This window comes from Lycium ferocissimum, unplaced genomic scaffold, assembly GCF_029784015.1.
Source record: "Lycium ferocissimum isolate CSIRO_LF1 unplaced genomic scaffold, AGI_CSIRO_Lferr_CH_V1 ctg105, whole genome shotgun sequence".
In the NCBI taxonomy this organism is placed as follows: domain Eukaryota; kingdom Viridiplantae; phylum Streptophyta; class Magnoliopsida; order Solanales; family Solanaceae; genus Lycium; species Lycium ferocissimum.
The window spans coordinates 264,394-286,717 of record NW_026713343.1 but is presented as its reverse complement, the minus strand read 5'-3'; the positions used below and the strand labels follow the sequence as shown (position 1 = coordinate 286,717).

At 35.8% G+C, this 22,324-nt stretch overlaps 2 protein-coding genes and 1 non-coding gene across 5 annotated transcripts; 2 read left to right on the top strand and 1 right to left on the bottom strand.

The window, feature by feature from the left end:
* Nucleotides 1–714: 714 nt before the first annotated feature.
* Nucleotides 715–3,474, bottom strand: LOC132041512 (uncharacterized). Its single transcript, XM_059432226.1, has 4 exons — nt 2,907–3,474; nt 2,511–2,588; nt 2,329–2,427; nt 715–1,172 (listed from the first exon to the last, which is right to left on the bottom strand). Exons 1-4 carry the CDS (start codon nt 2,943–2,945, stop codon nt 897–899), a joined length of 492 nt encoding a protein of 163 aa, XP_059288209.1. The 5' UTR covers nt 2,946–3,474; the 3' UTR covers nt 715–896.
* A 1,389-nt stretch (nt 3,475–4,863) lies between these two features.
* On the top strand, nt 4,864–7,634 carry LOC132041511 (rRNA 2'-O-methyltransferase fibrillarin 1-like). Of its 3 annotated transcripts, none has more exons than XM_059432224.1 (5): nt 4,864–5,194; nt 5,849–5,944; nt 6,035–6,112; nt 6,199–6,375; nt 7,593–7,634. In XM_059432224.1, exons 1-5 carry the CDS (start codon nt 4,982–4,984, stop codon nt 7,617–7,619), a joined length of 591 nt encoding a protein of 196 aa, XP_059288207.1. In that variant the 5' UTR covers nt 4,864–4,981; the 3' UTR covers nt 7,620–7,634. The 3 variants fall into 3 exon arrangements, with proteins under 3 accessions (XP_059288207.1, XP_059288206.1, XP_059288208.1); XM_059432223.1 differs by lacking the exon at nt 7,593–7,634 and adding an exon at nt 7,095–7,157; XM_059432225.1 differs by lacking the exon at nt 7,593–7,634 and adding an exon at nt 7,084–7,122.
* LOC132041522 (small nucleolar RNA snoR60) lies at nt 6,723–6,789 on the top strand. Its single transcript, XR_009411078.1, has one exon. It is a non-coding gene; the product is annotated as a small nucleolar RNA snoR60 (small nucleolar RNA).
* Nucleotides 7,635–22,324: the final 14,690 nt, after the last annotated feature.

The window sequence follows — 22,324 nt, the reverse complement described above, 5'->3', positions numbered from 1 at the left end:
GTCCCCTTGTGTTTTGACTATTTAAAGCAATAGATCAGTTACAAGGGAGAAAGAGCATAACAAACATCTTTAGTCTAATCTTCTATGCTTTCTCATACCATACAGGTGCAGAATGACCTAATAACAGGACTTATTAGTACTACAAATATCCGTGCAAGATATGTTTTGAGCTAGATGTATGCAATCATCAGACATTTTACCATAATGCGCTCAGGTTGTTATGTCAAAAAGTTCAAAACATGCTTTGTTTGCATACCTGCACCAATGTCTTCGCTATATGATTATTAGATTATAATAACATCTGCTTCTTCTTTTATCTAAGTACACTTCAAATGGTGTTCTGTGGTGTAAGCTGCCTAACAATAATTGAATACATATATCAGTGACTAAGAGCTGTATGCAGCGGTTAACCCCTTTCAAACCCAATTCGAAGGACATTTATCACCGATTCATGATTGATGCTACTGTAGTAATCTAGATGGGAAGTCGAGTACTGTCCACATCCACACTAACCAAACAAAGTCATCCCCAAATGAGAACAACTTACAAAATTCTTCAAATCATTAATCTCCTCTTCCACTCCCACCGGATTGTCGCGAATTACTATTCTAATCTTCTCTTTCTCTTCCTTATCAAGGAAGTTGGACTTCCAAAATGGCTGAACTAGGTCGACAGGGAAACTAAAAAAGTTAGATAACAAAAGGGATTTGATAATGTTATAACTCAAAGCATTAGTCATAAGATGTTAACGAATGTTTCAGATTTCAATGTGTATCATCATTTTACAAACAGTGCATAACAGAAGGAATTAAAGATACTTTAATTCAAAGCTTGGACTAGACATTATACCAATTAAGGTCAGCAAGTGTACCTTTTTTATCAAAACTTAACTGTGATCAACTTCTCCCATCCACATCAAACCCAGCCCCCGTCCAACCAGGTGGTGCTGAACCTCTACCTTTAGGCACTATGCCAATTCCCTTGCCTCTTCCTTGGGCATTAATTTTCTTCTTCCCTCTTGCTTCAGGTTGTTGGTTTTGTCCATTTTCTGCTGCAGCATTTCCTTCTTTCAATGTAGTTTCAGATAATCCATTTGATGATTCTTGTGTACCTTGAACTGAAGAAACATCACGAGTCATACTGCTCGGTGCAGGTCCCACGGGATTCAGATCCTAAGAACATTTTGAGCCATCAGTTTTATGCAGCTTTGGTTAGGAAACATTATTAAACACTTAACGCGACAAGCATCATATCATCTCAGATTCTCAGTGCCACTTTTAGTCTTGTAGCTTCAAACAAGATTATGGAAGGAGCAAAAAAGAAGCTAAAGGCACGCTGCTAGTGTTATCTTGAAGGATAAAGGTTCCAATCAAACATTGGGGATCATTTCAGCTTCTAGTTTTGGCTACGTCGTCGTAGACTTGAAGTATGTTATCTGGCCTGCATTGTGCTCATGCTCCCCTCAACATTGTCGTCCCTCTCGCAAGGGAGGGATTGTGTAGGTTACTCACACTTCACATAATTTAAGTATCAAACCTAGTCCCACATCTGCAAAGAAGGGGATATTAGAGCTTTCTGATAAAATGGCTTAGAGCATTGGCCAAATTGGGGCATTCTGGGGACTTTTTTTAGGCACAAGCTCATCCAATTTTATAGTACATCCAATTTGGCCACTTGGGAACTCTGTCCTTCAAGCCCAAATAAGTTGGACTTGGTTCAATCTTCAGCGCTGCCAAATAGCTCTCTTCAGGTTTAAAAATAAGACTGCTTTCACAGAGTAACCACCGATGACAAGGTTCATTAAGCAACAAAGGAGTAGCAGAAGGTTTAACAAAAACCTATAAGAATCAAACCATAATTCTCCACATTCACTTGAAAAATACATCAGTATTCATAAGCAACGAGAAAATCAAGTAAAAGAATTTGGATCCAGCCTGAAATTTACTCGAGTTCTACATGTTTAATCTGAGATTACCATATTGATTAAACACAGAAGCAAGTTACAATTGTTCCAATAAGTCCCTCTTGCACCATTTTCTTGTGGGCAGTCATATATTGAATCAGCAGGTTTTGCACATATACTACTTCTTGTTGCTTGTTGTGGACTCTAGAGTTAGTCGAAGACTTAACTTACTAAGAGGATGGTAGAAGGTCAAGAACATCATCAGCTCCTAAACTCACACACATCCAAAAGGAGACAAAATGCAACAGCGTAAAAAAAGTGATATCACATTACTAATAGATCTAGTAGCCATCTAGAAAACAAGCAGAACACAAACAAAGCTAGTGAACTCCTCATAAAGATTCCAAAAAAAAGTAATTTCTTACCAAGGTAGGGGATGTGGATTCTCTGCTCGGATTTAAAGCTTCCAGCTTCCTTTTCAGTTCTTCCAATCTAGCGAGCTGACTGTTACTACTTTCACGAACCTATTAAAGGTAATGACACTTGAAATGATTCACACAATCTAACATCGTAAACGAAACCAAGGAAACATACAAAAGCAAAGTACCAGATTATTCAAGTCCTCACAAAGCTTTTGCTTGAAATCCTCCTCATCTTTAACAGCTTTTGATGCTTCTTCCCATGCCTAGAGATATTATCAGTTAAGAAGAAGCAAATCACATACCATATTTAAAAGTTGGTTACAGTTTTCTTTAAGTGACAAATAAAATGCTCTTCTTTCATATCTCCCTTTAATGTTTTTTCCTTTTTTGCCAGGTGAAAATCACATTCAGAAGAAAGGTTGCTACTATGGAAGCAGAACCATTACAAGAGATATGAAAACAAACAAATTTTCGTTAGACTCACTGTAAGAGAAAAATGCAAGAAACTGAGAGAAGGATAAGGTCTTCTCTAGGTAACTGATAAGACAGGAAAGTACAGGATATAAAGTAATAAAATGGACCTGAGAAGAGACTTCAGTCGTCATCCTATATGTGATCATCTTGGGAATGAGTAACTAGCTATTTCGAGAAGCTACTATCATCTATTGCTCACAGTATAGATTTGCAGTCTAGTTTCTTCCTTGGCAAACCCAACGTGTAGTTCAAGGAAGGAACCACCATTGGAAAAGGAACAAAACGAAACAACATAATATAGCCATTGCCTCACTTTCCTTGTAAACGGACCATAACTTTCTATATGCACGAATTGGAAACACAAAATTTACGCAAAACCAACAAAAAGTGGCAATTGATCCTAAAGTTATTCCAACATAATCGGAAAAACCATAGTCGAGGGGTGATCTACGATGGATGGCAGGATTCTGTAGGTGTTTAGGTGGTTACTGAAGGCTCTGCAAAGCGCTTTCTATTGAGGAGACAGGGGATGACGAGATATGGAGGGAGTTTTGGCGAGTGCTAAGTACACGGGCACCCTCAAAGTGGAAGATAGGACAAAGCTATAGAATCTTTGGTCATAACCATGGCATTTATTTGGATATATTTTTTAACTATGTTCTTTCAATGAGTTATAAGATGAGACCAAACGTGTAACGACCCATTAGGTCGTTTTGATTGTTTTCTCGTTTTTGCCTATTTTTGAACCCGCCTTTCTCTGTTGCTTTCGTGATTGCATAGACGTGCAGCCTTAAAACAAAATTTTGAATAAATAAATTTTTTAGAAAAAAGTCATAAGCCTATAATCTTTATGTGTCAGGTTGACTTTAGACATAATATTAAAGTGTTGCCTTTCTTAAAGGGGAGCTTATAATGTCGTGCTCTTGGCCTCTAGTAGCCATATAGCATACTAAATAAGTTGTGCCACATTAATCCTTTTTTAATCTTGTACCAAGTTTATGTATGTTTTAATAAAAATGACTTCCTATGGAATTTGTACTGAGTTATCTAATCACTTTCTGTCACGATATGTTTTCTGAATAAGCTGCGATTAACATTCGGTGCCTCAACTTGATCAAACGAGACTTATTATTTAGAGTTCAAGGCATAACTAATTATTTTTTTCATTGTCCTTAATAAAATGTTGTTATTAATGAAAATGAAAAATAAATAAAGTAAATTTTTAATGAAGAAAGATTATAACTTAGATATAAATAAGGGTAAAATTAGTCAAATACTCCTCCTAATTAATATTCTTAATGGGCGTGTAAATTCAAAAAATGAAAAATAATTTGAGACGGAAGGAGTGCTTAATTATTTGGACATTTTCCTTATTTAATTGTCACTGTCTCTCATTCTCCTTTTCAATTTAAGAGTCGAGAAAGTAAATTTAGAGAAATGGGTCAAAAGAAAATAAATATAGTGTCAATGAAAATATGCGGCGTTGGTTAAGTGGAGCTGGCAAGTTGAATAAAGGAGAGCAGAGTCTCCCGGCGCAGAAAAGAAAAGATTCCCAAAGTGCTGCTGCCACTATAATCCATTAAAATGGAGTTGGCAAGTTTCAGCCCATTGCCGGCCCAAGCCCAACTCAGCACCCCAAGTAGCATCAAGCAAAACCCTAAATCCTGATTATAGCACTATATGAACAAGTCTGCTCGCTACTCAGCATTAACACTTGTCTGCTCAACTTTCTCACAAACAACAGCAGCCATGGTTGCACCAACTAGAGGTATGCATTTCTTGTTCTATGCAATTAAATTACTTCTACTGCCTGATTGTATGAAATGGTTTCAATAAAGCAGAGTGTATATAAGTTCCCTAAGTAGTGTATTTTATTCTTGAAAACGCTTTTCTTGAGCTGTGCGTTTACTGTGTAGCCAGTAAGGGTCAAGGCGAAAAATTATAAATATATACATAGTAGCAGATGTTGGTGTGTTTAATTCTTTATATTTTTGAACCCCTTAATAAACAATCACACTGGTATGTTGTAGTAGTTGGTGGTGTTGTTGTTTATGTTCTAATATGTGGTTTTGCAGGTCGTGGATTCAGGGGTGGTAGAGAAGATGGAGGAGGAAGAGGAGGACGTGGCGGTCGAGGTGGTTTCAGCGGTGGTAGAGGGGGATTTGGCAGTGGAGGAAGTGGGATGAAGCGTGGTGGTGGAAGAGGAGGTAGAGGAGACAGAGGGAGAAGAGGCGGAGGAAGAGGACGTGGAGGAATGAAGGGTGGTAGTAGGGTTGTGGTGGAGCCTCATAGACATGGAGGTGTGTTTATTGCTAAGGGTAAGGAGGATGCTCTTTGTACTAAGAATTTGGTACCTGGTGAAGCTGTTTACAATGAGAAGAGAATCTCTGTTCAGGTTATAACCCTTTCCTTTAAGTAACTGTTTTTTTTGTTGTGTGTACATAGCTTTATATGACTCTTAGTAAATGTTTGCAACGTTCAATCTTTCTGGAATGTGCATAACTTGGTGCTTAGAAATTTGGATGTTGAGTAATTGTTTTTTTTTACTTTGGTGTGATGTACATAACTTTGTGTGACTATTAGTAAATGCTTGGAAGTTTGATTTTTTTTTTTTTTGGAATGTGCATAGCTTAGTGGTAGAAATTTGATGATGAAGTGGATTATGATTATAAGTTGTTGAAAAATTACGTGTGACTTGTCTCAATTTATTTAAATGTTAGTCAATCGCCGTTTATGCTATCAAATTGAAGTATGTAGTTCCGGAATGGTGCGTTATGTTCTTACTTGTTCTCAATTTACAAGAACTTGCAAATTAGTATAATGATTTGATTGTTATTGTAGTTACTTGTCTCCTACTTGGCCAGTCTTGTATGCATAATCTGCATAACCTACCATAGATTTCTGTTCTGATTATTAAATCATTTCAGAATTTAATCAGCTTCAATATATCCGTAAAATAAAAACCACCAGTGTATGCCAGAACTTACCAGTTTAATATTTGCATTATGTACAAGATATTGATTTCTGTGTTTGCTTATTATATTCTTAGAATGAAGATGGAACAAAGATTGAATACAGAGTGTGGAATCCTTTCCGTTCTGGGTTAGCAGCTGCAATTCTTGGAGGAGTTGATGATATCTGGATTGTAAGTTTCTCTTGTCAACTAATTAGCTTGAAAAAAGGTCCCTTTTATTTCAATAATAACATTCTTCTTTCCATTTGTAATCTGTTCCAGAAACCGGGCGCTCGTGTCCTTTACCTTGGTGCTGCTTCAGGAACAACAGTGTCTCATGTCTCAGACCTTGTTGGTCCTGTAAGGATCTATGGCCTTTGAATTGATTCCTATTTTGCGTTGAGGGATGTGCTGTTTTTTAATTAGAACTTATTTTTCTTTTGCAGGATGGAGTGGTATATGCTGTTGAATTTTCTCATAGAAGTGGAAGGGACTTGGTGAACATGGCTAAGAAACGTACTAATGTTATTCCCATTATTGAGGATGCTAGACACCCAGCTAAATACAGAATGCTGGTTGGAATGGTCGATGTGATATTTTCTGATGTTGCTCAGCCTGATCAGGTCTGAATTTTTATGGCCATAGATATGGAATAGTATTTTGTTGGTCATTTGCTGTAGATTTATATTTCATTGACTTGACATTGAATTACTGTGTCTTTTCTTTTAAGGAAAAGAATTTTATGGTTTGGTTCATTCTTGCACTTTCGATTTTTTTTTCTGTCCTTTGTTTTCTTCAAGTAGCCTTTGCTTTTGTGGCTGATTTCTTTACCCAAATATATAGTCTAACGTCTTTTAATTTCTTACCCAGACTTTAGATGTTCATTTTTATGTTCACTAGACTTTAAACTTTTCAAAAGTGCTTCTTTATCTATGAATTTTCTTTTCCTTCAGTTCTATATTGAACTGAAAAGCAGATGATGAGTTACTCGATTCTTCAAGACTCATGGGTGATGCAAAAACCGAGTTTCTGATGCTTGTCTTATTTATTGGTTTTAAGTTTAGTTATTAACTTCCAACTCTACTTTTCTTTGCTTTCAATTTATTTTTTTCATTCTATGTTTCTTCTTTGAATAAGATGAAACATTTACAATATGTCAATATTCTTTTGACACAAGGACCTCTTCTGATCTTGTGAACTGCTTTATATTGCTTCTAATGAAAATATGGTTTACTTTTCATGTGTTTTGACTTTTTCTTCTCTCAGCCTATTGTCTTTTCCATATCATGAAGAGTAACTTTGTATATCTCGTCTTTATGGCTCTACATAAGCCACATTGCAGAGATTTGGCCTAAAAAGGAGATGTTTGCCTGTGGCCCACCCTATTTGAGTAGGGGTGGGCATAAATACCGAAAACCGAAAAACCGAACCGAACCGAATGAATTCGGTTTTTCGGTTTTCGGTGTTTCGGTTTTTTTAAATAGCAAATTCGGTGTTCGGTTCGGTGTTCGGTTTCAGATTTCCGGTTTTTCGGTTTTACCAAAAATGTAATATATTATTTTTTTATACCAATATATATATATATATATCAATATCATATTTCCGGTTTTCATTTTCATATTCAATGACATATATGAGTCATCTAACTTTATTTTGCTGATCCATTGGACAGTTATTTAGAATTTTCTCAGTTTAATTTCAACATTAACGACCACTTGTTCAATACATGACTCATCCTAGGTATAGAGTAATACGTCTTCCTATAGTGGCTGCTCCATTTATTCAGGCAGACACTAGTTTGGTGAAATTCAAAATTGCTGACCAGTGTTGATGTGTATAGGTTCAGCTTATGTGTTCATTGCCTTGAAAAACTGTTGTGGATAACATGGAGCTATCAGCATAAGTTAAAAAGGTCGTGGACATGTCATTTTCTCTTCTAATTTAAGTTTGGGCAGCTGTCTTTTGGGCGTGATTAAATCTTATATCATTTTACATAAAGAGAAAATTCTTCAATTGAAAAAGAAGACAAAAGAAAGCTAAAGATAAATGGTAAAAGAAAGACTGAGCACATAAATTAGGTTCATTTCCCTAACAAGAACCTTGTCGTGCTATAATTTTAAGACACAAAATTACAAAAACAAGGTTCTAATTAAGGCCAAAACATATCAACACAAATCCTTGTAATTTCTTCAAATTCTTTTTTCCTTTCTAAAACTATCACTAAAACTTGTTAAACCACTTTTGCTGGCAATTAATTGAGCTCCTTAGTAGCTGAATTTGAAGAAGAAAAAGAAGAAGTAAGATAATCTGTATTTTCATGTCTAATAAGTTCTGATAAGAGAAGAATTAGAGAAGCCATTAAAATTCAGTTTCAAGATATATAATTTTTTTGTTTCAAAATTTGAGGCAATGAATTAAAGATTTTCTTGACAGATATATCCAATTTATAGTAAGCAAGAAAAAGTGGTTGTTTGAGTAATAAAAATACAGTGGCAGCCCACCTTTTTAATGCAAAACTGAGAATTTGACTTGAAAGTTCCACGATTTTCCTTCAAAGGGAATTTGCTTCACCGAATTTCTGCCTCTTTGATTTTATCCTTCATTATCTTTGCTTACATACAGTTCCCTCCCGTATTTCGGTATAAACAAAAGAAAACAAAAAAAAAATTGCCAAGGCGGAGGCTTGATGCGAAATTAGTGAAGAATTGCGGCGAAGTTGAGCAGTTTAAACCAATTGAACAAGTTACTCTTGAACCTTTTAGAAAGGGACCACGCCTGTGTTTGGTGCCTATCCAAAGCTCTAAGAAGCAAAAGGTTGCTGCGATTTTTAAATTCATGTTTTGTTGTTAGTTCTGCAGGAGGTTTTGTTCAAACACAAATTACAGACCAACAATTTGAGGGTGTGTGAATAAAAGACCAGTGCCTGTTGAAGGTTCATGTGTTTTGTTTCTCTGATTTGACTTTAATGTTGTGTGGGACTTTTAAAGCACAAGAAAGTTACAAGGGAGAAAGGTGGGGGGGGGGGGGTAACAAATCTTTAGTCTAATCTTCTAAATTGCAGCTAAGTTCCAGAAAGAAGAGTGAATAGTGATGGAACTACGGGCCGTGTGGTTCCGACATGTTTTCAGCAACAACTGTGTTTTCTTTGTCAGTAATAGCAACAACATCACATGCTCTTTTTAGTTTTAATTCATCTTTACTGCTTCCCTAACTGTGGGTTTTTGCTCAACAATTACTTGTGGATACTCTTCTACAGTCTTTAATGCCGAGGTATTGCGTGTGGACGCCATATTCTGAGCACTAACCCCATGCTCTGAAGTAACAGTACTACTGTTACTGTTGGACTCCAAATTTTTTATTGATGGTATTCCTTAACATTAATGTTGGCAATGATAGTATCCCTAACATTAATTAATTGCGGAGCCACATAGGCAAATAGAGTTAGTCTAATATTACACTTCCATTTGCATAAACTACCAAAACAACATTTGCTTGCTATCACTGCATCTTTCATTAGTCCTTTTTAATAGACAAAAAGCTTACTGGAAAAAAAAAATCTCTAAAAGAACGCTTTCAGAAGAAGAAGCTCGTGAGGAAGAAAACCCTTATATTTTTTAATTGTGAAAAGGTGAGGATTATACCTCATTGGGCTTAAAAACTCCAACACTACCACTTGGGGTTGCCATCAACTTCACTCTCTTGATGTCATAATTGGGGTCACCATTTGTAGGGCAGTGCTGAATGTAATGACCAGGCACATTGCATCGATGACACACATACCCCGAAGGTGGCTTTTTGCAACCAAAACCATAGCCATTAGAGGACTGCCTAAAGTCTGGAGCATCAATTAAATTCTTGATCTTAGTTTCCTCACCGTTTATACTACTAGTGGGGGTACTTGGCACAGCATTATTACCTGGCAGTTTTTTGGGGGTTGCATATACATCATCCCCAAAATAATCCCATTCAAAATCTAGAGAATAAATTGACTCTGCTTTTACTTCTACTGAATGAGCCTCTTCCTCACACACTTGATAAGTGATGGAATTACTATGGGCAAGCGAGGTAGCCCAGGAAGACGACGAATCAAAACACTTGTGTTTTTAGGAATCAAAGCGTTTTGATCAACATATTCTTCGTTAGTGATGATAGCAAGGTCAAAATCTTTACCCTTACCATAACGCTTGGATTCAAATATTTTCAATTTCAAATTGGCAGCAGAAATAAATGGATCAACAATTGGAACAGAATCATAATCTTTAGCACTTTTATACTTGAAATACACAGCCATAACTGAATTCTAGAAACAATAATAAGAAAGAAGTTTCAATCCAGTCGAATATTGAATACAATAGGCCTAGTCGAATATTGAATAGTACAAGCAGAATCAATAGAGAGTAAAGTTGTCCCAAAATAACACTAAAGAAGCACCCTTTCTATCAGCTAATTCTCCAAATCAAGATTCTTCAACAAGCTTCGATCGGCAATCCAAACGAACAAGCACGAAAACCCGACAGTTTCAGATGGATGGAATCAGTTGAATCAACAACTGGTTCTTCAAAATTACGCACAGCAACAACACGAGAGCGGATTGAAGTTGCTTCAAGATTATGCACGAGAACGGATTGAAACAGCTTGCACAAAAATAGACTGGGACCAAATATTTCTTTTCTGTATCTAAACTAATAGAGGGAATGCCTAACCTTGAGGTTTTCTTTATGTTTATATAGGTTTTCCGACTTGATGTCTAAAACAAGGCCATAAATAATCCCGGTCTAAAATGATCCCTTAAATATACACTTATTGATTTTAATCCTTTAACTATTTAAAAACTTATCAAATTTAGTCTTCATCTATTTTTTATACAAATAATATACAAACCCACAAACCTCCGTGAGATTAATGATAAACTATTCCTCAGACCCCTCTCTCTCTCTCTCCCCGCTTCTTTTTCCTCAAGTTCCTCTTGTTAAAAAAAAAAAAACATTCTGGCACTGGTATCACTCTCGAGTCTCTGAAATTCGAAAAGACAAACTCAGGCACACAATTTCTGTAACCATTCTTCTCAAACATTACTAAAAAACTGGCAAAAAATGACGGATTTCGTCGGTTTTTTCAATAATTTTTAATTTTATTTTTAAGAAAACCGACGGACTGCGTCGGTTATTTTTTGCGCAAAAATGCGTGAAAAAATATAATTATTTTTTATATTATTTTCTAAATTAAACCGATGGAGTTCGTCGATTTTATTTTATAAAAAAACCGACGGACTCCATAGGTTTTTAGAGCAAAAAACAGTATAAATTAAATTAAAATAAGTATATGAACAAAGAATATCAGTGGTCTAGTGGTAAAGTCCTTTAATGCCAAGGAACATACCCGGGTTCGATTCTAAGTTTCGACATTTCATTCTTTATTTTTTTTTAAAAAATCGATGGGAGTCCGTCGGTTTTTTTTTACAAAATCGACGGACTTCGTCGGTTACGAAAAGCGAGAGAGAACTTGAGGAAAAAAGTTGAGGTTAAAGAATGAACTTGAGGAAAAAGAATCAAGGAGAGAGAAATATAGGTCTGAGGAATGGTTTAACGATTAATCTCACAAAGGTTTATGGGTTTATACGCTGTTTGTATAAAAAATAGACGAAGATCAAATTTGATAAGTTTTTGAATAGTTAAAGGACTAAAACCGGGAAGTATATATTTAAGGGACCATTTTAGACCTACTCCCATAGTTAAAGGACTATTTATGGCCTTTTCTCGGGTTTTAATTGCATGCGTTTTCAAACAGGTTTGAAATTATGACGCCAAATCAACGTTTGGACATGTATTTTCACTCATGGTTTCAAACTATGGTTTTAAACCCTAAATCATCCAAAAAAGCATGATTTGGGGTTTGAAACCATGGTTTCAACTTTTTTAAATATAAAATTTAATCAATAAGTTTATATTTCGTAAAAAAACACCTATAAGTTGGTAAATTTTTTAACAATTACCTTCATCAATCATTTACCAATCTCATTAACTTCCACCAACCTTTCGTTTATGTAGGAGGGGTATATTAAAGAGTAGTTATATTACTATTCATGTTAAATTTTCGTTTTTATTGAATTAAAGTTTGATTAATTGATGTTGTATTTTTTACAAAGGCCTTCTAGTGGTGTACTAATTTCTTTATGAACTATGACATGCTTATTTGGTAGGATTGTATAAGAATTGAGAATGTTTTGATAGTTTTCACAATTTGTGGGATTTTTATGTCTATAAAAGAAAATACAACTTAAAATATCCAAATTGCATGTCCAAACATGATTTGAAACTATGGTTTCAAACCATGTCCAAACAGGTCCTTAATGTCCCAAGAAAATAAAATAAATAATAAAATTTAAAAACTTTTCCAAAAGTTGTAATCCTAATTTCAATCCACTAAGGTTCTCTTATTTTAGTGTGGAAAAAAAAAAGATTCTCTTATTTTAGTTATTCTTTTGCTTTGTTCTTATTCATAACTAGTGAATTTGTTTGCGCTTCGCGCGATATATAATAAATTAAAAATGTTATATCTATAGATTGAGTGGAGAAAGGAAGACAAATAATTATCTTTTTAGGATGAAACTCGTAAAAAAAAAATAGAAGACGATCAGACGTAAAAAATTTTAAACACCTTTTTGACCCCCCCGATCGCACCCACGCCCACAAATCTCCTTATTCATTTGTTCCATTTTGTTCTGATTATTTTTCCACCTCGTATTTGTTACTCATTACTCACTTCAAAAAATTAAATCTCATTTCCACAAAAATAAAAATTACACTACCAGTTAGGAATATAAAAGGGGTGTAATAGGTCCAAGAATGCACGATAAATATACAGTTTCCACCTGCTTTAATAACAAAAGTAAGAGAAACATATTTTTTATCCACAAACTATAACAAATTGACCAGAATTCATAGCAAGGAATCATTGATTTTTATTTCATAGGTATAGAAACTTTACTACCTGAAAATCCAGAAAGACATGAGAAATGAAAAAGAAAAACAAAAATGGAGGAGAAAGGAGAAGAGAGTTACTCCTCATAAAAGATAATGATCGATGCAACAATTACCACTGACCTACAAAAAACAATATAACTAAAGTCAATAAAATATGAGAAAGCATAAACATAAAAAAGAAAGAAAGAAAAAACACAAACTAACAGGAAGCTTCAAACAAAGATCAAAAGCATAATATTTCCGATTAAAATCAATGAAAATAGGAAACAGAAAAAAGGAAAAAGTAATAGCAAATACTATTCTTATTTAAGTATTTTGTAGTTGGAAAAGATCTGAGGCAACTGGACTTCTCTAGGGAGCTTTACACCTTCAATTCCTTGGAAAGGAAATGTAACCGGTAAAGGAAGATGCAAAGATCATAAGTCAAAACGCATAATAATTTAAAGTGACATTTAAGTTTCTCTTTAATGTAGCAGATAAATGGTTGTAATGAAAACAAAAAAAAGAAAAATCAGAAAAAGAGAAATATGACAAAAAAAGATAAATAATAATGGAGATCATGACAAGAGGGGTTGCTCATATGGTAAGGGCCTTCCACTTTCAACCCGAAGATTGTGAGTTTGAGTCACCAAGAGAGCAAATGAGGGAGCTCCTGGAGAGAGGGGTTAAATTTTTTTTATTCTAAAAAAAAATAATAATAAAAAAATGAAGGTCATACAGAGGTGCCACATCATCTTGTTTATACCTAGCTTTATGTTATATATAGATATAGATATAGATTGGGGTTCCAATATTAGAGAAAATAACCCTCTATGACTATTTAGAAAAAATAATTACCCGAAATAGCCCATGTTTGTAATATCACCCGAAATGGTCCAATTTGTATCCTCACTTTAAAAGCCTGTAAATGTAATTCCATCATGCTAGTTAATGTTATCTGTGGTTATTCAATTTAAGTGTCAGTTTCATAAAACTGATTCAATTTTATAAATTATAACTTAAAGTCATTGTATTAATCTATATATAATATAAAATTAGGCATAGACAAGGTGATGTGGCACCTCTCTATGGCCTAGAAACCTAATTATCTTTTTTCTCCTTTTTTTGGATTTTCTCTCATTTTAAAATCAATATACTATCTATTAAATAATTCAAAAGCCACTCTATTAATTAGCTTAATTACACCTCTTAATTTTTTAATTGCACATTTTCATCCACCTCTATCCGTTTGGTTTTTTCAGCTTTTCCTAATAAGTCATTTGTAACCGTTTTCCTTAATTCTTAATTAATAGAGAATAAAAGTTCTTCTACTATTTAAGTTGGAAACAAGAAGGTTGCAAACAATCATTCAGTTAAATTCTTCCAAAGGACAGAGTAATATTGTGTACTTTCGTTCTTCCAACGAGGGAGTAATATTATTTATTGTTGTTTGATTATTTTGTTTTCCTACATTGTTGTCTTATCTCTAATATTAGATTGATTTGTTTTATCATACATCTTTATGCTTAATTTTTGTGCTATTATAAATTTTAGATTGTTGTATTTTTTGCCTTTTCCTGCTTCAGCAAAAGTCAAGGAACTATGATTCAATTAAATATGCTTCAGTTTCATCTACCCTTTACGAAATTAATGTTATGTACAAGATCTTTCTTTTTTCTTCTTCTATTTTGTCCGCTTTTAGGATGAAGACCTTAAAGGAGTTTCCTTGAGTTTTCCGGTGATTCAAGCAGGAGTAAAATATTGTTGAAAGACTGGAAGAGACAAGGCAATTCTTGAGGTCCTCGATGTAATTATGTTATAATCTCAAAAAGTTACAAATGCAATTTTATACATTATTGTATTCTTTTTCGCCTTTATATAGATTCGCAGTAATTTTATGTCCAAAAGGAACATTGAAGAGGGATTTTATCTTTAAGATATTCGGTTTCATATCTTTTCTTTTCTTAATTATTCTCTATATATGCGAAGACGATAATTAATTGACTAACGAAGAAAAAAAGGGAAGAAGGAAGACAAAAGGTGGAGTTGTAGAAATGGAAGGCTGTAAAATTTGCTTATTTCATTCATTATGGTATATCTATTTTAGTAGTTATATTCTTTTTTCCAAAACTCCCGGTCACTCTTTGAAAAAATAAAATCATTTTATTTAGAATAAGACCTTTTAATTTGATAGTACGTATATTTTTCCAAAACAATTTAATTATTCTGACATAGATGAGGAGTTTTAATCATATTTTAGGTTTAAGTGATGGTTCAATAAAGTAGTGGTTATTTATGACTTGATATTCTAAACATATCTAATTAAAATAAAAAAACCTTAAATTTTTAATTTTATTTACGAAAATAATCCGAACAATTGTATTCTCAAATTATTATAAATTAAAAGCACAAGACATCCAAAGTATTCCAAGGTGACAGGCGACGAGCATACTCTCGGGTGAGAGAGATATAAATGAATAATAAAAACTAAAATAATTTTGAGTGTGTATTGTTTAAGAAGTATTTTGTGAGAATATAAAATAAAACTATTGTAATAATGTATTGAATTTACAGTGCTCTCCTCCACTTGCGCATAAACGAATTTGACATTTTAGTGGAAAATGAGCATGTAGGGAATTAAGAAAGGAAATGAAAAACAGAAATAAAAGGAAAACGGACAAGACAAAATATATACGAGATTTTGACGATTTTATTCAGTGGATATCAGATTATATGTATTCAGTTTGGTTTTAGTTTTTCCTTTTACTTGTGAATCTATACGTGCTTTGCACGGATTAGATTTTCGATATTAAATTCCTTTTAAAATATTTCAAGTTTTAACCAATTATATTATTAACACTTAAGCTTATATATGTTTTCATCACTTAAGAGTTATTAGCCTTTCTATAAAAAAATAAGAAGATGAAAAACTTAAATAGATGCATAACTTAGAGTGAAATTCAAAACTTTGTGGGAAATATTAATGATCTAATTGTTGACTACCCGAATTTTTACCTTGTTTGAAAAATTCAATCCACCCTTATAATTCCTCACCCATTTCCTTTTCCCCTCTCCTCTATATATATAGTTATAAAAATAAAAAGAGATTCCATTCTTTGTCACAAAAAAAGGTGAAGATGAAAAATTAATAGAAAAACCTTTTCTTTGTAGACAAACAATTTCTTTATTATCTTAGTTGTTGTAGAAAACTATGAACAAAACAATCCTTCAATGTCTGATGTATATTAAAGCACAAAATCAAGGAATAATAATACCATATAGTTTGATGGACATATATTTTATGAAAAGGAGCCAATTTGATGGACATATATTTTATGAAAAGACACCTTTTAAATTGAAAAGACCCTAACGTAACCTTTAAAAGGGGTGGTCCCTAAAGTTAGAATACATTTTTTTTTTTTCAATCTCTAAAGAGAACAAAGTATCAAAGAGCGATTAGATACTTAGAAGGATCACTTCTTCAATCAAATTTTGTTCAATGGAACAAGGTTAAGTCCCTAACTATTCTTCTAGATTTGTATCCCTGTCTAATGATTTGCCTGTGATCTTATGTGGACTGTATAAGGTTTTCAACACTTCATCCTTATTAAGATCTCATATCTAAAGTAAAATAGTAAGTAACATGTTATAATCGATTAAATTGCATTGATGGTATAAATTTTATATTGCTAATGTAGGTAAGTTGAGCCCACATATAAATATATAAAAAAATTAGTAAGAAATTCCACAGCTTGCCCTTCAAAACGGGTTGGTCTGTAATTTTTGCCCCTCAAATGGGATGATCTTTAATTTTTACCCTTCAAAAGCGAATTTATGCCTAGCAGGGCGTAAGTTCTTTAAGGCGTGGGTCATAACTTGTGGAATATTATGATGCGAAAGTAAAAAAGAAAAAATATTTGCCCTGAAGGGCAAAAACTAATGACCATCACAATATAGGGGCAAAAGTGAAAATGACCCAAATTTTATTCATCAACTATCACAAATAAGAAAACTAACAACTACTTGTTTTGAAAAAATTTCAGTACCTATTAAGAAATTATTAAGAGAAATAAGACTTGATGGTCCTTAAATTCTTTTAGGACAAAAATGTTCATCGTAATATTAATTAAGATTTGTCAATAATTTCAGATGATTTTCTCTAAATTATTACTACATTCAACAATTCAGGATTAGCTAAGGCTGTTTAATGGGTTGTCCCGTCCCGTGGCATAGGCGGACCTAGGGGTTCGTCCCCCTTGTCCTGTCCCACTAACGTCCCGATCCCCCTATCCCTTTAAGAAGTCATCCAGTCCAGTGCCACTAAAATCGTTCCGTCCTCGTCCCATTTAAATTAGAAAAAACATGTTTGTATGTCTTGAATTTACAATGTTATTAATTTAAGTTTGATGTTCATTTACTAAATTTATGTAGTGTTAGATCACACTATCATCTTTTTTGTTTTTTTGTTTTTTTTGGCAATTAACAGATTTTTATTAATCACCAAAGTGTTGCTGCACATACCTGAGCGCACCACATCCCGGTTGCTCATCACATATCTTCTAAGGTCTCTACCAAATACTTACCTCCTATAAAGAACAAATGGTATCAAAAAGGTTCCTATTTCGTCTAACTCGTATGCATATATGGGTCTGTATTCTATGTATTAACATTTCCGTCGTACTCTTCTTGTTTTGAAATACCCGACAGTTTCTTTCACACCAGATTTCATAAACCACGCCTGCAAAACAAGCCTTTAGTAAAATATTTTTAGCTCTCTTCGGCTTGCTGTGTTGCTGTACCCACTGCCATTCCGATGCCCATGCTAAAATACTTCGTTGCCAGCCCAGCCAATTCAATATCTTCTGCCAGACCACCTGTGAGTATGTGCATTAAAAAAAAAGATGGTCCAAGGTCTCCTGTTGGTTGTCACAGAGTACACAGGTTCCATTGATGCCCATCCCCCATTTCAATAGCAGGTCTTTGGTACGTATTCTGCCCAGGAGTGTTAGCCAGAGAATAAAAACATGTTTCGGACAAGCTACATTGTGGCACACTAATCCTCTCCATGGTACTATCGTGATATCCCCCCGCAAAGATCTTATATGCACTTTGAATCTGAAATTTGTCCCTGCTAAATAGTGTTTGGTTGCTTGTAAGCACTGGCCAGAATTTCCTCATGTGAAATATCTTCCTGATCATCCACGAGGCCTGTTTAGGCACCCCCATTGTCAGCCAATCTTGATTTTTGATGTAATATGTATGCACCCATGTGATCCAGAGTTTCTCCTTCTGTTGACTAAGAGCCCATAATAGCTTGCATATGGCTGATTGATTCCATACCTTAAGGTTAATGAAGTTCAAACCCCCTGCATCCTTTGGAAGGCAAACTTTTTCCCACGCGACCAATGCCCGCTTTGATATGGTGGCCTCTCCTGTCCATAGGTAGCTTCGGCATGTTGCCTCTATGAGCTTGATCACTTTTTGAGGTAGGAGAAAGAGTTGGGACCAATATGCTTGAATGCCAAACAGGACTGATCTAATCATCTGGACTCTGCCTGCATAAGACAATCCTTTAGCCATCCATGATGTGATTCTTGCTGTGATCTTGTCTACCAACGGTTGACATTGAGCTACAGTGAGTTTCTTTGTAGATAATGGCACTCCTAAATACTTGAAAGGGAGTTTACCTATCTCGTACCCAAGTATAGAAATAATTGCATCCTTTGTATCATTGTTAATCCCCCCAAAGTAAACTTGACTCTTTTGTATATTTACTTTCAAGCCTGATGCCTCAGAGAACATATCAAATCTGTCCCTTAGCAGTTGGACAGAGCCGATATCTTCTCTTGTAAACATGAGGAGATCGTCCGCAAAGCATAGATGAGTAATCCCCAGTCTTTGGCACCTCGGATGATAGTTAAAATCAGGTTCCTATTTTAGTGTGCCAAGGCATCTGTTCAAGTATTCCATCAGAAGGACAAACAAGTAAGGGGACATGGGGTCCCCCTGTCTCAATCCTCTTCTGGCCACCATGTTGTCTGATAAGATGCCATTAATTTGGAAGCTGTAACTGACAGTTTGCACACATAACATGATCCATCTCACCATCTGCTCAGGAAATCCCAATTCTATCAGTATTTGCTGGATGAAGCACCACTCAACTGAGTCATAAGCCTTTTGGATATCCACTTTTATCATACATCGTGGGGAAATATGTTTCCTTGTGTACCCCTTGACCAGCTCATGACTAAGTAAGATGTTATCAGATATGACTCTCCCTGGTATAAACGCTGACTGGTTTGGTCCTACCAGTCCATCTATAACCCATCTGATTCTATTTGAAATCACCTTTGAAATTATCTTGTACATGGTAGAACAACAAGCAATAGGCCTAAAGTCCCTAACTGTCTCAGGTTGAGAATTTTTGGGAATCAAATTCAAAATAGTGTTGTTTATTGCTTTGAGGAGTTTATTTTCTTGGAAGAATTCCTGCACGTACCGTTCATACCTCTTCTTGAATTATACCCCATGCCTTCTTGAAAAAACAAGAGTTGAAGCCATCAATCCCGGGTGCTTTATTTTCATCAATGTCAAATAATGCTCTCTTAATCTCCTCTTGAGTGATAGGTGCGCATAGCTCTCGTTGTTGTGTTAGAGTTAGTTTAGGTCCCTTCCTCATAATTCTAACATCAATAGTAGGTAAACGATCTGATTGAGAGCCAAGCAGTCCCTTATAAAACTTCAATATCTCATTTTCTATCTCCTCATGTTTCACCAGATTTCTTCCTGCTCCATCTTTCAACACTGATATACTATTTAAGCTGGACCGTGCCTTCATACATGTAAAAAAATACCTGTTATTTCCATCGCCTGAGTTAATCCAATGTGCCTTCGATTTTTGCTTTAAAATCTTCTCCTAAAGTTCTGACCATCGTTGTAGATCTGCTAAGGCATCTTTCTCTTGTTGTACTAATTCCGGATGTGCCCCAAGTTGCATTGTTTGGGTCACTTGTGTCTGAATGACCTGCAGCCGTTCCCTTGCCTCTTGTACTCTCCTGTCAATGCTTCCCACACGATTGTGCATTAATTTCTTTAGTGGCTCTTTGCATAACTTGAGTTTTTGCCACACTCTATACATGGCATTTCCTTGCATTTGTGTACCTCAGATGGCACCCACTGTGTGCAGAAACTCCTCATGATCGCCATGATATTCGTAAATCGAATGGCCTGCACCCCCGTAAGTCTAGCGGTGCTCGATGTGGATGGGAGAATGATCTGAGAAGTTGTTCTCTCTAAACTGGGCAGTGAGATGTCCATGTTGTATAACCCATGCATCATTACAGAGTGCTCTATCGATAGTACTCCATACATGTCCATTTGACCATGTGTACAGCCTCTCAGACGCCTTCATATTTGCGAGGTTCAAAGTATCTACCACATGCTGTAAGTCCCTTGTTTCATGAGCTGCAACCCCTTGGCCACCTATTCTATCCGTATAAGAAAGTGGAGTATTATAGTCTCCACATATGCACCAAGGTGCAGTGATGTTTGGCCCTAGTCTTAGCAGCCCCTCCCATAAGCGTTTCCTTTCCTCAATCGTGTTCTTACCATAGACCAACGTCAGATAACAATGGAAATTTGTGGCCCTATCGTTTAATTTTGCATGTATGTATTGATCATGCACCTCCTCTATATTTATCACTATATCAACAGAATTCCAAAGCAACCATATTCTCCCATTATCTGCTTCAGAGTAGTTATGTGCGTAATTCCACCCTTGTGCTATCTGTGCGACACTTTTATTAAAGTTATGCTGCTTCACTTTTGTTTCTAATATTCCCGCAAGATTAATCTTGTGTTTATTGAGATAATTCCGAAGTTCCTTTTGTCTGAAGGGTCTATTCATGCCCCTCACATTCCATATGAGCCAATTCATTAACACGCTTGTTTGTTCCTCTCATCAGGCGGTTCTTCTGCCCACTCAAGTCCCACATTATCCTCAGTCAATGGAATAAACTTGTTACTCACTCGCAGTACTGGATTTGCTCTAACCAAAGGTAGCATATGATGTTGTGCCAGGTCCCTCTATATTTTGCATTGCATTGGTTATCCTTTTCGGTGTGGTATTCGTTCCTCTCTGTGGTGTTGGCTGAGTTCGCCGCCGGCGTCCCTTGAGTCCTGCCGGCCGTCGTCCCTTTGCGGGCAAGCCCGAATTTTCCTCTCGCAGGGCTCATCCAGTTTAGTCACCTTATTTGTATCAGTAGCTGTAGCTAACTATTTGGTATGTTCTATTACTTTGATTGTTGCATCAGGCTAAACTGGTTTGGTATTCCATTGTTTCTCATTGCCCCTTGGCCTTCCTCTGAAGCCTTGTCTCTGTCCATGTTGTGGTTTTCCTTCCTCAGGTTTGCATACATGCCCATATCGAAGGCACGTTTTGTGAAAGATGGGTTTCCAATCATATTCCACATCTTGCTTAAAGACTCTTCCATTTGGATCAACCACTTCAATTTCACTGGGCAGGTCTTGTGTGACATTCATATCAATTAGAACTCTAGCATAGGTAACCTTATTTTTTCGTGCCGTGCATTCATCTGCATACAGGGGAATGCCTAGACGACTTGCAAATTTTCTCAATGTAGTTGGTTCCCAGCAGTTCAGAGGAAGATAGGGAAATCGCACCCAAATTGGCATCGTGTGGGGAAGATCCTGCTTGAAATCAAAATCTGAGGTCCAGCTTTTCAGAATAATGGGTCTGCTGTTGATGGAGTACGGTCTAGCATATAGAATCTCATCCCTATCCTCTTTATTTTGGAATTTAACAATAAAGAAGCCATCGTCATGCCTATACAAAATCGGATCTGCAATAGAGTTCCAAAATTTAGCAATGTAATTTGCCATATTAGAATACGATGGGTTTCCCCCCACCACATACACCACCAGTGCATTCTGCCACTCCTTGGTCTTCTTTTCCAGCTCCGCTTCTTCCAAAACCACCATAGGTTTTCCATTAATGATTGTGGGAGGTATGTAAGTCAGTGGAAGTCCCGACGTTGCCGTGCGGTTCTTCACGAACAAGCTAGCCCAGTTGTTCCTTCCACCCCCCTCATCTGTATATTTCGTAGGTGGATTTTCCTTCTGTTCCTTCTCCATCGTCGTTCCTTCGAATTGCATAGAATTAGGTTCCACGCTCTTCCCTGTATGCAGTGTTGGACTCGTAGACCCCATTGCTACCACCGGAGGAATTGATACAGAAACCACCGCCGCCGTCGGAGTTCTCGTTAGGGTTTTAGTTGCACTTTCTCCTTCCCCCACTACCGACAATTTGAGTATAACCCCCTTTCCATTTGACTCTTCTCTGTGTCGATCTGTTGCTACAGCTGGTAGGAGTTCCGTCATGTCCTTTCTAGGTCGTCCCCGACCTCTCTTTGCCATGGATTGAGATCGTGGTACACGTTAGCAATAGGGCTAATCGTGCGCCGAGAGCCTTTCCGCTAGAGAGAGAAAATCCTTAGAAGATTTGCATAATACAATTTTTTAAAAATTTAAAAACCCCACTAAGGGATCCAACGCATCCCATTCCCTTAGTTAGTGGGATGAGACGTACCGA

What these genes read in the sequence shown, in the direction of transcription:
- LOC132041511 (XM_059432223.1), top strand. Translation starts at nt 4,982, where the DNA reads ATGAAGCGTGGTGGTGGAAGAGGAGGTAGAGGAGACAGAGGGAGAAGA. An exon ending in TCTCAGACCTTGTTGGTCCT is followed by an intron (nt 6,113 to 6,198) that starts GTAAGGATCTAT and finishes TTTCTTTTGCAG; the next exon opens with GATGGAGTGGTATATGCTGT. An exon ending in ATGTTGCTCAGCCTGATCAG is followed by an intron (nt 6,376 to 7,094) that starts GTCTGAATTTTT and finishes GCCACATTGCAG; the next exon opens with AGATTTGGCCTAAAAAGGAG.
- LOC132041512 (XM_059432226.1), bottom strand. Translation starts at nt 2,945, where the DNA reads ATGATCACATATAGGATGACGACTGAAGTCTCTTCTCAG. An exon ending in CGACTGAAGTCTCTTCTCAG is followed by an intron (nt 2,589 to 2,906) that starts GTCCATTTTATT and finishes TAATATCTCTAG; the next exon opens with GCATGGGAAGAAGCATCAAA. An exon ending in GTGAGGACTTGAATAATCTG is followed by an intron (nt 2,428 to 2,510) that starts GTACTTTGCTTT and finishes TACCTTTAATAG; the next exon opens with GTTCGTGAAAGTAGTAACAG.